The sequence below is a fragment of the Bufo bufo genome, chromosome 2, assembly GCF_905171765.1.
Source record: "Bufo bufo chromosome 2, aBufBuf1.1, whole genome shotgun sequence".
NCBI lineage: Eukaryota > Metazoa > Chordata > Amphibia > Anura > Bufonidae > Bufo > Bufo bufo.
Genome location: NC_053390.1, coordinates 707,611,809 through 707,626,709, shown reverse-complemented (window position 1 = coordinate 707,626,709; position 14,901 = coordinate 707,611,809). Strand labels below are relative to the sequence as shown.

General features: G+C 45.4%; 1 protein-coding gene across 3 annotated transcripts in view; it reads right to left on the bottom strand.

Annotated features, from left to right (window-relative positions):
• The window catches only part of FAM149A (family with sequence similarity 149 member A), a 155,694-nt gene that overhangs the window by 53,882 nt on the left and 86,911 nt on the right, over positions 1-14,901 (bottom strand). For all 3 annotated transcript variants that reach the window (XM_040418757.1, XM_040418758.1, XM_040418759.1), the window contains exons 6-10: positions 13,421-13,600; positions 12,692-12,879; positions 12,412-12,572; positions 12,212-12,306; positions 8,330-8,554 (exon numbers count right to left, since the gene is read on the bottom strand). In XM_040418757.1, coding sequence (XP_040274691.1) covers positions 8,330-8,554; positions 12,212-12,306; positions 12,412-12,572; positions 12,692-12,879; positions 13,421-13,600 — 849 coding nt within the window. The remainder of the gene's footprint in view (positions 1-8,329; positions 8,555-12,211; positions 12,307-12,411; positions 12,573-12,691; positions 12,880-13,420; positions 13,601-14,901) is intronic.

Genomic DNA, 14,901 nt, shown 5'->3' with positions numbered 1-14,901 from the left:
GGAAGTCAATGAACCTATTCCGGATATAATTAGTGGTCTGGGGGGAGGTTGGTTGGAAAGAGATTTGTGTATCTTGGGTAGGAAGTCAAATTGGGCTAAGACTGGGTGAGATGTCTTAAGGTAGGCCCTTTCTTTTTTGTTTATGATGCCACTATCGAAACCTGTATCTACCAGATCAAATAATAGTTTCTTATATTCTTTTGTGGGGTCCTTATTCCGTGGCCGATAATAATTTAAATCAGAGAGTATTCTCAGTGATTCAGTTAGGTAAATACTCGAATCCATGATAACATTTCCCCCTCCCTTGTCTGCATTTTTTATGACTATTTCTCTATTGTTCCTGAGGCTTTTTAGGGCAAGAGTTAAGTCAGGGTTTAAATTGTTAGGTTCATGGTTGTGAACAGTGATGGCCAGTTCACATTGTTCGCCCGCGGGCTGCCATCTTTTTTCACAAGTCCGGCGAGGCACAGGTAAGCCCTTACCTGAGCCTGTGCCGCGAGCCGGTCTGAAAACAAATGCGGTCAGTTCCGAGAACAGCCCGATGAAGGCCCCCGATGGCTGTTCTCGGAACTGCCTGCTTCCACTGACCGCACTTGTTTTCAGACCGGCTCACGCACAGGCACAGGCAAGGGCTTACCTGTGCCTCGCCGGACTTGTGAAAAAAATGGGAGCCCGCATATTTTCGCGGGCGAACAATGCGAACTGGCCATCACTGGTTGTGAATGGGAGGATTTCCTGAAGAGAAATTATCTCTTAGGTCTCCCAAAACCATATTGTAAAAGCTCTCGATGTGGGGGCCTCTACTTTCAAGTGGATAAAAGGTTGATTTATTAAGAACGTTAGACGGAATAGGGGTAATTGGGTTTATGGAACTAGATGTGGCCCCAGACTCTTCTTGGTTGATGGTTGGGTGTACGTATGAGTGAGATCACTAGGCAAGGTGTTCGTACGAGGCCCCCTGTCTGCGGTCTTTAATAATGAAATGACGTTGAAGTGTTTGTTTTCTTGTAAATTGATTTAAATCTATAAACAATTAAAATAAATCCAGTTGGTTTGTGGGGCAGAAGGACAGGCCCTTACTAAGTAGACATACTTCATTATGTTTCAAATTGTATTTAGACAGGTCGAAATCCCTTTTTCTTTGAGTTTGTCAGTACTAATTATTTCCGGGGTGGGTGTTTGGGTTTGGATTTTTCTGTAGCGGAGCTTTCAAATTGACCTCCTCTGCATCCTCTCCGTCTAGATCTGATCTTTTTCTTCTTGCGCTCGAGATGGGGGTATATAAGTGGATAATCTTCAATGGTGGAGTTGATTTTGGAGTGGTCTGATGTGATGGGCCTGGGGTTGGGATGATTGCGTTCAGATCTTGGGTACTCGACATAATGCGCCTTGGAGGGGATGGGGGGAGTCCTGTCCGGGCTAAGGGGCGATAGATGATCTAAAAAAGGGATCTCTGTTAAACTGGGAGGTAGTGCTAAAAAATGGTCTGGGCTGGCTGTGGAAACGGAATGGGTTGAGTTGCTGAGTAGTGCATCCAGTGTGGTAGGAGAAGGGGATGAATTCGGTAGGTCACTTGATGAAATGGGACGTAAAAGAGATGGTGTAGTGGATTGTGCTATAGTCTGGGCGTTCTTTTGTCTGATGGTTTTGGACGATACAGGGATAGTATAAATGGATGTATTCAATGCCTCAGTTTGGGTATAGATAGCCAAGGAATTAGGGTGATGGTTGTGAGGTCACAGCAAGGGGTTTGTTGTTAGATTGTTCTCTGAACTAAAAGGGGACTCATGTACATTGTTCGTGGGTTTAGGCCTAGTGGATACTGGAGAGTGACTAGGTACTGAACTAGCAAAATAATGGGCAAATATAAAAAAAAATCTTATTATGAGGATGGGGGTGCAGTTTGGGGGTTCCTCTTGAGTGGATCCTGGTTATGTCTACTGTTATCTGGTTATGTCTACTGTTATAAATTGTTCGACCCCTCAGTGGTCGACTGACCGCTTGAGCGTATATGTCAGTGGTCTACAAGGAACTGTCACGGATGGTGTTACAGAAAACTAGAAGACATAAATGAAGATCCGACTGACTTGATTCAAAACTAAGGAACCAACGGGTAAGACCTGTAACAACGCTAGCTCTCTCCCTTACTGCTCAGCCTATGCAAAAATCTCAATGGTAGAAATTTGCATACCCTCGTTCCTCGACTGTATGACACCTGAACACCCTATAATAGTGAGGGGACACGACCACCGGCTCCCCACACTTAATACGGAGGGTGTCAGGGTCACCTCGCATCAAGCAAACAGGAAATCAAAGATAAATGAACAGACTTATCTGTAGAAGCATCAGTTGTAGCATCCAGCATGCACACACTCCAGGAAGTTGTATAAACCGCAAAGTAATGCAGTATGGGAGGGGATTTAAAGGGATGCAATCAGTGCAACTAGATGACAGCTGAGAGAGGGAAACGAGATGACAAAAGGAAAGCAAAACAAAAGAACCTCAAGCAGGAGGTTCTGAAGAACGTCTGTCAGAGCTTCTCAGATGTCTGGCGGTAACAGTACCCCTCCTTCTACGAGTGGACTCCGGACACTCAGAGCCCACCTTCTCAGGATGGGACCTATGGAAAGCCCTGATGAGACGAGTGGCCTTAATGTCCGTCACTGGGACCCACATCCTCTCCTCAGGACCATAACCCTCCCAATGAACGAGGTACTGGAGAGAACCGCGGACAACACGAGAATCCACAATCCTAGAGACCTGAAATTCAAGATTACCATCAACCATAATCGGAGGAGGAGGCAAAGAGGAGGGTACAATGGGTTGGACATAAGGTTTTAATAGGGACTTATGAAAAACATTATGGATCTTCCAAGTCTGAGGAAGATCAAGACGGTAGGCAACAGGATTGATGACGGACAAAAATTTTGTAAGGCCCAATAAACTAAGGACCCAACTTCCAGGAGGTAACCTTCAATTTGATATTCTTAGTAGACAACCACACCAGATCACCAACATTCAGGTCCGGACCAGGCACACGTCTCTTATCCGCCACACGCTTATATCTCTCACTCATGCTCTTTAGATTATCCTGAATCTTTTGCCAAATAGATGACAAAGACGAGGAGAATCTCTCCTCATCAGGTAAACCAGAAGACCCCTCTCCAGATAATGTCCCAAACTGCGGATGAAACCCATATGCACCAAAAAATGGTGACTTATCAGAGGACTCCTGACGACGGTTATTTAAAGCAAACTCAGCAAGGGAGAGGAAAGCACACCAATCCTCCTGATTCTCCGCCACAAAACAGCGCAGATATGTCTCCAGATTCTGATTGACGCGCTCCGTCTGGCCATTCGACTGTGGGTGGAAAGCAGAAGAGAATGACAACCGAACCCCCAAGCGAGAACAGAAAGCCTTCCAGAATCTGGAAACAAACTGCGTGCCCCTATCAGAGACTATGTCTAAAGGAATACCATGCAATTTGACAATGTGATCAATAAATGCCTGCGCCAGCGTCTTAGCATTGGGCAACCCAGGAAAAGGAATGAAATGCGCCATTTTGCTAAAACGGTCCACCACCACCAGAATCATAGTCTTCCCCGAGGAACGAGGCAGGTCCGTAATGAAGTCCATGGACAGATGTGTCCAAGGACGGGAAGGAATGGGTAACGGGAGGAGAGGACCTGATGGCCGTGAATGAGGGACTTTGGCACGAGCGCAGGTCTCGCAGGCTGCCACAAAACCCTCACCCGACTTACGAAGCGCCGGCCACCAGAATCTCCGAGTGATGAGATCCACTGTGGCTCTACCCCCCGGGTGCCCAGCAAGGACAGTATCACGGTGCTCCTTAAAAACCTTGTGTCTTAAAGCGAGAGGCACAAACAACCTCCCAGGAGGACAAAGATCATGAGCCTCTGCCTGGGCTGCCTGAACCTCTGCCTCCAATTCAGGATAAAGAGCAGAGACCACCACACCTTCAGCCAAAATGAGACCCGGGTCTTCAAAATTCCCACCTCCCGGAAAACAACGTGACAGGGCATCCGCCTTTACATTCTTAACCCCAGGGCGGAACGTGACAACAAAATTAAACCTTGAAAAGAACAAAGACCATCTGGCCTGTCTCGGGTTCAGACGCTTGGCTGACTCCAAGTAGGCCAGATTCTTATGGTTGGTAAACACGGTAATAGGGTGTCTGGCTCCCTCTAGCCAATGGCGCCATTCCTCAAAAGCTAACTTGATGGCCAACAACTCCCTATCTCCCACATCGTAATTTCTCTCTGCGGAGGAGAGTTTCTTCGAGAAAAAGGCACACGGTCGCCATTTGGCAGGAGAGGGACCCTGAGACAAGACCGCACCCACACCCACCTCAGAAGCGTCCACCTCAACTATGAAGGGCAGAGAGATATCAGGTTGTACCAAGATGGGAGCGGAAGCAAAACTCTCCTTGATACTAGAAAAGGCCTTACGCGCCTCTACCGACCAGGAGGAAAAATCTACCCCCTTTCTAGTCATATCAGTGAGTGGTTTAACAACAGAGGAATAATTCAAAATAAACCTCCTGTAATAATTGGCAAAACCCAAAAAACGCATCAGCGCCTTCTGATTCTCAGGAAGCTCCCACTCAAGCACAGCACGGACCTTCTCGGGGTCCATGAGAAAACCAGAAGCAGAGAGAAGAAACCCCAGAAATTGAATTTCTGGAACCGCAAACACACATTTTTCCAGTTTAGCGTACAATCTATTCTCCAGCAGGATGAGCAAGACCTGACGTAGGTGGTCCTTATGAGTTTTGAAATCAGGAGAAAAAATGTCATCTAGATACACTAGTACAAATTTCCCCATTAAATGATAAAAAATGCTGTTCACAAAATGTTGGAAGACGGCTGGAGCATTCATCAAACCAAAAGGCATAACCAAATTCTCAAAATGGCCCTCAGGGGTATTGAAGGCCGTCTTCCATTCGTCTCCTTCTCTGACCCTGACCAGGTTGTATGCCCCTCTTAGATCCAACTTGGAAAAAACTTTAGCCCCAACAATCTGGTTAAACAGGTCTGGGATCAGAGGACGCAGATAAGGGTCACAAATTGAGATACTGTTTAGCTCCCTGAAATCTAGACATGGTCTTAAAGAACCATCTTTTATCTTAAAAAAAAGAAAAAAACAGCGGCAACAGGTGACTTCGAGGGTCGTATGTGTCCCTTTCTCAGGCTCTCAGAGATATAAGCACGCATAGCGACCCTTTCAGGTTGGGAGAGATTGTATAAATGATATTTAGGCAGCTTGGCGCCTGGGATGAGATTAATAGGGCAATCGTACTCCCTGTGAGGGGGCAGCTCCTGAACACCACTCTCAGAAAACACATCCGAAAATTCAGAGAGAAAAGATGGTACAGTCTTAGTAGAAACCTCTGAAACAGATGTCGTGAGGCAATTCTCTCTGCAAAACTCACTCCAAGCATTTATTTGCCTCGCTTGCCAATCAATGGTGGGGTTATGTTTAGTGAGCCAGGGTAGCCCCAACACTAGAGGAGTAGGCAACCCGCTTAGGACGAAACATGACACATCCTCAACATGAGTATCACTCACAATCAAACGGATATTGTGAACTGTTCCCTTTAACGATTTCTGAGAAAGTGGAGCTGAATCAATAGAAAAAACAGGTATATTCTTTCCCAAAGTGCATACCTGGAAACCATGTGTTATAGCAAATTGATTATCAATGAGATTGACAGCTGCTCCACTATCTACAAAAATCTCACAAAAAAAGTTCTTGCTCTCTAGCGCCACCCTGGCAGGTAGGACAAAACGGGAACTACAAGCAAACGGAAAACCTTCAATTTCCGCATCAACCTTGCCAATAGTAACAGATGGAACGTTTTTAGAGGATTTTTTTCTTTTTGTTTCTTTACTACTCTCAAAAAACTGCCTGAATCTCCTAGAGGGACAAACATTTGCCAAATGATTTATACCTCCACAACAGAAACAAACCCTCCTCTGAGAGATGAATCTTCTATTGTCAGAGGCAAGCAAACCCAGCTGCATGGGCTCCTGCTCAGAGGGGATTGAAAGAGACTGAGACCCCTGCGCACTGAAAGAGACCGCCGCACTGTCCTTGGAGTGAGTATGACAGGAAGGAGTGATCTCTCCTCTCTCTCTAAGACACCTGTCAATTCGAACGGCCCGAGACATGGCAGAGTCCAAAGAGGTAGGTCTCTCATGAAAGGCAAATGCATCTTTCAATCCCTCTGAAAGACCATGGCAAAATTGACTTCGGAGTGCAGCATCATTCCAACCAGAATCAGCTGCCCATCTCCGAAATTCTGAACAGTATATCTCTGCGGACTGGTTACCCTGGCATAAAAGACGTAGTCTAAACTCAGCCAGAGCAATACGATCCGGATCATCATATATCTGACCCAGGGCTAAAAAAAATTTATCCACTGAACGGAGGGGCCGTGCCCCCACCGGCAGCGAAAAGGCCCAGGACTGAGCGTTATCCCTGAGTAGCGAGATGATGATCCCCACCCTCCGCTCCTCATCACCAGAGGAATGGGGAAATAGGCGAAAATGGAGTTTGCAAGCCTCTCTAAAACGAACAAAATTCTCACTACCCCCGGAGAACGTATCCGGAAGCGAGATTTTAGGCTCAGAAAAAATTCCATGAACGCAAGCAGAAACGGTCACCTCAAACTGAGAGACAGTTTTCCGGAGATCTGCTACCTCCAGTGAAAGACCCTGCATGCGGTCAATCAAGGTTGAAACCGGATTCATGCTTAAGACGGTTTTGGCGGTTTATAATGTCACGGATGGTGTTACAGAAAACTAGAAGACACAAATGAAGATCCGACTGACTTGATCCAAAACTAAGGAACCAACGGGTAAGCCCTGTAACAACGCTAGCTCTCTCCCTTACTGCTCAGCCTATGCAAAAATCTCAATGGTAGAAATTTGCATACCCTCGTTCCTCGACTGTATGACACCTGAACACCCTATAATAGTGAGGGGACACGACCACCGGCTCCCTACACTTAATACGGAGGGAGTCAGGGTCACCTCGGATCAAGCAAACAGGAAAACAAAGATAAATGAACAGACTTATCTGTAGAAGCATCAGTTGTAGCATCCAGCATGCACACACTCCAGGAAGTTGTATAAACCGCAAAGTAATGCAGTATGGGAGGGGATTTAAAGGGATGCAATCAGTGCAACTAGATGACAGCTGAGAGAGGGAAACGAGATGACAAAAGGAATGCAAAACAAAAGAACCTCAAGCAGGAGGTTCTGAAGAATGTCTGTCAGAGCTTCTCAGATGTCTGGCGGTGACAGGAACTCTGTCAGGGGTAGCAGTATGGGGGATGTTTATATTCGGATAACTGGAAACATCTCTACTGGTATACACTGGTGAATTGTTTTTATGCTTTCTTTGTATTGCTCCTGATGAAGGGGACCCTGCTGACTCCCCGAAACGCGTTGAGCAGAATTTTTAATAAAGGATATTGATCTAATATAGATTGATACCATCACTTTGCCACAGATAACAAATAGTGTCGACCTTGTTACCTAAATAGACACGATGTCACAATAGGATTTTCCTTTTGTACCCAATCCCGGTTCACCTTACTATAGATCAGGCATGGCCAACCTGCAGCTCTCCAGCTGTTGTAAAACGACAACTCCCACAATGCCCTGCTGTAAGCTGATAGCTGTTGGCAGTCTGGGCATGATGGGAATTGTAGTTTTGCAACAGATGGAGAGCCTCAGGTTGGCCATTCCTGCTATAGATGATCTACATATCTCTATTTTCTTTCAGGTGATAGGTTCTATTTAACAATCCAGTTCCCTTTGCTTAATAATCTATTCTTTTTTTGCTGAATAATCTATTCTTTTAACCATTATAATCCACTTGTTGGACTGTGTATTATCCTTAGCACCGATTCATATTGAAATTGGCACTATACCCGGGGATCGACTGGGAACCAATGAAGATTTTTGGACACTGTTAGTCCCTAACGTGTTTACTCTCACCGCTTTTCCACTCACTTGTCCACTTACACGTAGATCATTTGTCTACGTTGTCATCCCGACAGCAGCCTCTCTCTATTCTCTACACCCTTTCTACCATGGGGATTCCTCCTCCACTGGCACCTCTAGTTTCTCTTATCTTTTGGAAATTATTTTCCTTAAGATTTAATTATCCCTCGTTTTTATTTGTTTGTTTACACACACCAATGAATGTGCCATTTTTGACCCTCCAGATCTGGTGGAAAATAATTTATAAATGTGCCACACGGCAATAACATGACCTGGATGTTCTCTGGATACTCACAGTTTTGTACCCCTAAGGACTTCATCACTGTACACATTGGGTGTTTTCGAGCGCATTGGATCTAATGTAAGAGCAGGCAGTCTTCGCTGGGTGGGGGTTTTCCTAGAAGGAGTGTGTAGAAGCCGAGAGGATGAAAAAATGCTATTGTCACTCGATCTACCAAGTCGGTTTCTTGCAGAGTTTAATACTCTTGGCATAGCAGGTAAACTTTTATCTTCTTGTTCACTTAAAAAAAAAGAAAATTGATAATTATTTTTCTTACACAATTGTTAAATGATGATTCAAGAAAACTTCAATAAATCACATTCCAACTAGTATGTGTATAGAGCATGTGTATAAAAACTGTACATTCCTTGTTGTGTATATGTAGTGCCAAGAGGACTACTGCAAAGGGTTTATTACTGCTAAATGGGTTAATTTAATGTTATGGAGTTAAATGTGATTTATTGTTAAAGCACGTATTTCTTTATGCATTGTGTATGTATGGGCAATATATACACTGCTCAAAAAAATAAAGGGAACACTTAAACAACACAATGTAACTCCAAGTCAATCACAATTCTGTGAAATCAAACTGTCCACTTAGGAAGCAACACTGAGTGACAATCAATTTCACATGCTTTTGTGCAAATGGGATAGACAACAGGTGGAAATTATAGGCAATTAGCAAGACACCCCCAATAAAGGAGTGGTTCTGCAGGTGGTGATCACAGACCACTTCTCAGTTCCTATGCTTCCTGGCGGATGTTTTGGTCACTTTTGAATGCTGGCGGTGCTTTCACTCTAGTGGTAGCATGAGATGGAGTCTACAACCCACACAAGTGGCTCAGGTAGTGCAGCTTATCCAGGATGGCAAATCAATGCGAGCTGTGGCAAGAAGGTTTGCTGTGTCTGTCAGCGTAGTGTTCAGAGCATGGAGGCGCTACCAGGAGACAGGCCAGAACATCGGGAGACGTGGAGGAGGCCGTAGGAGGGCAACAACCCAGCAGCAGGACCGCTACCTCCGCCTTTGTGCAAGGAGGAACAGGAGGAGCACTGCCAGAGCCCTGCAAAATGACCTCCAGCAGGCCACAAATGTGCATGTGTCTGCTCAAACGGTCAGAAACGGACTCCATGAGGGTGATATGAGGGCCCGACGTCCACATGTGGGGGTTGTGCTTACAGTCCAACACCGTGCAGGACGTTTAGCATTTGCCAGAGAACACCAAGATTGGCAAATTCGCCACTGGCGCCCTGTGCTCTTCACAGATGAAAGCAGGTTCACACTGAGCACATGTGACAGACGTGACAGAGTCTTGAGACGCCGTGGAGAACGTTCTGCTGCCTGCAACATCCTCCAGCATGACCGGTTTGGCATTGGGTCAGTAATGGTGTGGGGTGGCATTTCTTTGGAGGGCCGCACAGCCCTCCATGTGCTCGCCAGAGGTAGCCTGACTGCCATTAGGTACCGAGATGAGATCCTCAGACTCCTTGTGAGACCATATGCTGGTGCTGTTGGCCCTGGGTTCCTCCTAATGCAAGACAATGCTAGACCTCATGTGGCTGGAGTGTGTCAGCAGTTCCTGCAAGACGAAGGCATTGATGCTATGGACTGGCCCGCCCGTTCCCCAGACCTGAATCCAATTGAGCACATCTGGGACATCATGTCTCGCTCTATCCACCAACGTCACGTTGCACCACAGACTGTCCAGGAGTTGGCAGATGCTTTAGTCCAGGTCTGGGAGGAGATCCCTCAGGAGACCGTCCGCCACCTCATCAGGAGCATGCACAGGCGTTGTAGGGAGGTCATACAGGCACGTGGAGGCCACACACACTACTAAGCCTCATTTTGACTTGTTTTAAGGACATTACATTAAAGTTGGATCAGCCTGTAGTGTGTTTTTCCACTTTAATTTTGAGGGTGACTCCAAATCCAGACCTCCATGGGTTGAAAATTTGATTTCCATTTTTTTATTTTTGTGTGATTTTGTTGTCAGCACATTCAACTATGTAAAGAACAAAGTATTTCAGAAGAATATTTAATTAATTCAGATCTAGGGTGTGTTATTTTTGTGTTCCCTTTATTTTTTTGAGCAGTGTAGTTAACAATGGCAGATTTGCTTAGGTTACCAGGATGATAAACTGTGTCCACCCCCTGGTCACTTAGTTAGTTGGAGCAAAGCATGGCTACAGACAAGACCTACTAGTGCAGACTCCTGCAGACTAAGCCCAAGTCCACAGAACCTTTCTCTCTGAGACTACAGCTGCCAAAGACTGAACTTTGCCACCACAGTACCCCTGAAAGAAAGAGACCAGCCATCTTCCATGGTCCAGAACCAATAAGGTGTTTGCTTGTTTAGGGCAAGAGACTTTTGAGACTTTACTGTCTCTGGCACCTTCCACACTTTGGGATGGACTGGCCATCCAGATCTAAATTCTGCTCCCCTCAGCCTGGGAATTGCATGCATGTGGTTGCCATAGAAACTTGCAAAGTGTATTTAGAATGGGACTCAGGAACTACTACTACTACCATCATTGCCACTGACCATACACAGCTGTCGAGAGGAGACTACACTGTGGTATAACTGTGCCTTTTGCTGCTATATGTACTACCACGCCCATCATCAATTCAGTAACGATAGACTTTATTTATTGCAACCACCAAGCCAGGTTATTGCTTATACTATCTGCAGGCCCCTAAATGTGCCCTCCTGCCTTTAACCATGCCAAATATCCACCTTCAAGGGCATCCCAACTAACACCATGCAGGATCCGCAGAAAGTCAGAAAAAGCCTAGAGGGAAGAAAGGTGCCCCCTCCATTCACTAAGCACGGTCCAGGGAGACCTCGGTGAAGATTGCCACCGTGAACTGTGAGTTCTGCTACCACAATCATAGCCACTACCACTCCTCCAATCCTCACCTCTCCCCGGGGTCGCTGCATATGCAAAGTAATTCATGATGTAGAAACTCTGGGGGAGATTTATCAAACTGGTGTAAAGTAGGACTGGCTTAGTTGCCCATAGCAACCAATCAAATTCCACCTTTCATTTTCCAAAGGTACTGTGCAAAATGAAAGGTAGAATCGGATTGGTTGATAAGAGCAACTAAGCCAGTTCTACTTTACACCAGTATGATAAATCTCCCCCTTTGTATTGTAAAGGGATTGTCTAAGTCAGGTAGGCACTCCAGCTGTTGCAAAACTACAACTCCCAGAATGCCAGGACAGCCTACAGCTATCAGCGTACATTAGGGCATGCTGGGCGTTGTAGTTTTACAACAGCTGGAGGGCCGCAGGTTGGGCATCCCTAGTCTAAGTTATAAATTAAATGCACTCTCCGGCTGTGCATAAAACAGTGTCTTCATTCCATCTGTATTTTTGAAATGTAACAGATTTGGGTTGGAATTGTAACACAAGTCATTGGGGGGAATTTATCAAGCTGTGCGCTCCAGAATTTAGGCTTCAAAAAGTCGCAAAATTGGGTTTTTCCCCCTTTTGTGGGCTTATTTGTGCAAAACGTTTTTGTGACATTTTGCATTTTTACTCAACTCACTCCAATTTATAAAAGTGCGTGAGAAGGTCGGTGTGGTTAGCTATGTTAGTGATTAGTCTCAACATTTATCAAATATGACTTTTTAAAATGCTGCAAAAATTTTCGCCATTTTGCTCTAGTAAAAGAGTGGTATTGCAAGTGGAGTAACATCTCAACACAGATTGATGTAATGTTTGATACATTTGGCGCACATTATGGCGATGGAGACACCTCAAAAACGTTTTTTTTTTATTCCCCTCAAGATAATTTCTTTTTATCTGTGTTTGACTTTTTTTGTTTTGTTATCTGTGGTTTTCAAATGGACTGCAAGTTACCCTACTGACCTATTGTCAACCAGTGAACAATACATACTGTGTCTTCTCTACCAGTCCAGCATGGCGGTGCTGCAAAGGTTTAGCTTGTATCGTCATTACTCCATTCAAGTCGCTACCTAAATTACGAATTGTCTGCAAGACAGAAGAAAACAGATATGATGAAAATGTTAAGTGATATATTAGTATAGTGACAGATAGAGATCGGGGGTGGGGCTGTTGTGTTATCATTGTTTGTACCTGCGGCGTAAAAATATAAGCACCATATGAACTACTCCGTGCCTCAGAGCCTCGTGATGGAGGAACGACTGTCGTCTCTGACGTTAAACGAGGAACTGGAAGCTGAAGATAGTGGTTTGCAGAATGATGGATCTTTCCTGCTTGTTTTATTACCACTGAAACTGGAAATTTTACTTTAGTCATAATGAAATCTGAAGAGTCGTTAGAACAGCTGCAGCACAAGACGTACTGTTATTTAATACTCACTGTTTTGAATCAATGTCAATCTTCATTTACTTACCTGAGGCAATTTCCCATGTTTTAATGAGCAGTTCTTGAATGGATCCCACTATAGTCCTCCAAGTGTCATCAAAAACTTCTGCAGCGACTGTGTCCTTGATACAGTCATTAGGGGAAACCGGGGGAATGCCACGCTTCGTCCTCTTTTGGTGAAGCTGAGTTCTCTTTTGATCCAAACCCTCATCGTCACTAATGGTTAAGGAAGATTCAATTTTAAAACCCTTTAAGAGGTTTTTCTGCTGTCTAGATATTGAAGCCCTATACTCGGGATAGGTCATCTATATCATGTTGGTGGAGATCTGTTACGGGGCACCTCCACAGATCAGCCGCTGTCACTGTGGACTCGGTGGACAGAGTCAGAAGCAGAAAGCTCCATGCATTGTGTAGCAAATTGGAGCTGCAGTAGCCGGCACAGCTACTACACAGTGGTCAGAGCTTTCTGTTTCCAGCTCCGTCCACTGTGGTGTCTCCGGTGCAATTGGTGGGGATGCCAGGTGTTGAACCACCACCCATCTGATATTAATGACCTATTCTGATGATAGTTTATCAGTATCTACATTGGAAAACTCTTTTGAATATCAAAACTCCCTATGCAGATTAAGTTATAAAGCTAAGGAACTTCACCCAAAGCCTTAGCTTGCAGCCATTCACATTACAATGAGCTTATATATGCAATCTTTTATAATAGCCACATTTTTATTTTACAAAATTAGGAAAATGTTCTATTTACTGCTCTCTGCTGTCATAGGCAAGGTACTCCTCAATAGTGCCTTCCACATCATAGATCTCTTCCTCCAGGAATGAATAAACTGATGTCTCAGACCCCAAAGAACTTGTACTAGATGTGGACTCATCAGTTCTTTGTAATGGTGATACTGTCGGGACAAGCATTGATCCAGATACACACAGTCTGAAATAAATGACATTTTAAATAGAGGTGTTAGTGCTTTCTCAATATAGCATCTGCAGTACCCCAGAACAGGCTAACTGTATGATTAACTGCATTGTACACTAAATAGTTTTGTATGGATTTGTCAGGGTTAACTATCCTGACCCTTTCAGGATGCTAGGAGATGGACTTAGGCTCGCCCACTATTCAGTGTGTGAGTTTTGTGGTAACTGAGGAAGAGAGAGGAGCTACATGTGCTCACCCCTCAGAAAACTAGGCCTGAACTCCAAAGCAGGGGTGCACAACCTTTTTTGGTCTGAGGACTGCATTGTCACATCACTGTATTTCAAGGGGCCGCAAATAAAAAAAATGTCGATCGGCGCTCATTTGCATTGGCCTATTACACAAGTTAGGGCTGCAGTAAACGATTATTTAAGTAATCGAGTATTCTATCGATTATTTTTTAAGATTAATCGAGTAATCTAATAAGAAAAACATTCTTAAAATAATGTAGTGCTTTATAAAAATGTCCCCCTTTCCCAGTGCCATCAGTTCAGCATCCCCTCCATGCCATGTTCCCCAGTGCCCCCATGATGGCACTGCCATCAGCCCCTCCATCCAGATTGCCATGATATCCCCCTTCCCCAGTGCCTCCATGCCATCCAACATGTCCCCCACTCCCCCAGTGTCATCAGATCAACAGCCCCTCCATGCCATGTCCCCCAGTGCCCCCATGATGGCACTGCCATCAGCCCCTCCATGCCATCCAGAGTGCCATGATGTCCCCCTTTCCCAGTGCCTCCATGCCATCCACCATGTCCCCCACTCCCCCAGATCAACCTTCCGAGTGCCTAATCACAAGTGCCCCCATTAACCCCTCTTCCCATCCTCACCAATACTTTTATACATGGCAAATCATAGGTGCTCCCATTAACCCCTCTAACGCCAATAACTTTATACATGCCAAACCACAGCTGCCCACATTTCCCCATGCCAAATCACAGGTGCCCCCGTTTTCCCCAGCCCATGCCAAATCACAGGTGCCACCAATTTACCAGCCCCCCCCCCCCCCCGCGCCTCTGCTAACTTTATACTTACCTTTCAGTGCAGAGTGCGCCGACACACGGAGTCCGCAGGAGACGCGTCTTTATCCCAGCATGCACTGGGGACCTGACGTCACACACAGCATCAGCCAGCGCGCTGCCGATGTGTGAACGCAAGGTCCTGCAGCGCGGTGCCGACGGGAGGCCACGGAGCGGTGAGTGAGAAGCTTAATTTCACTCACGCTCCGTGGTCATGTGATTTAAACGAATCCTCGATGC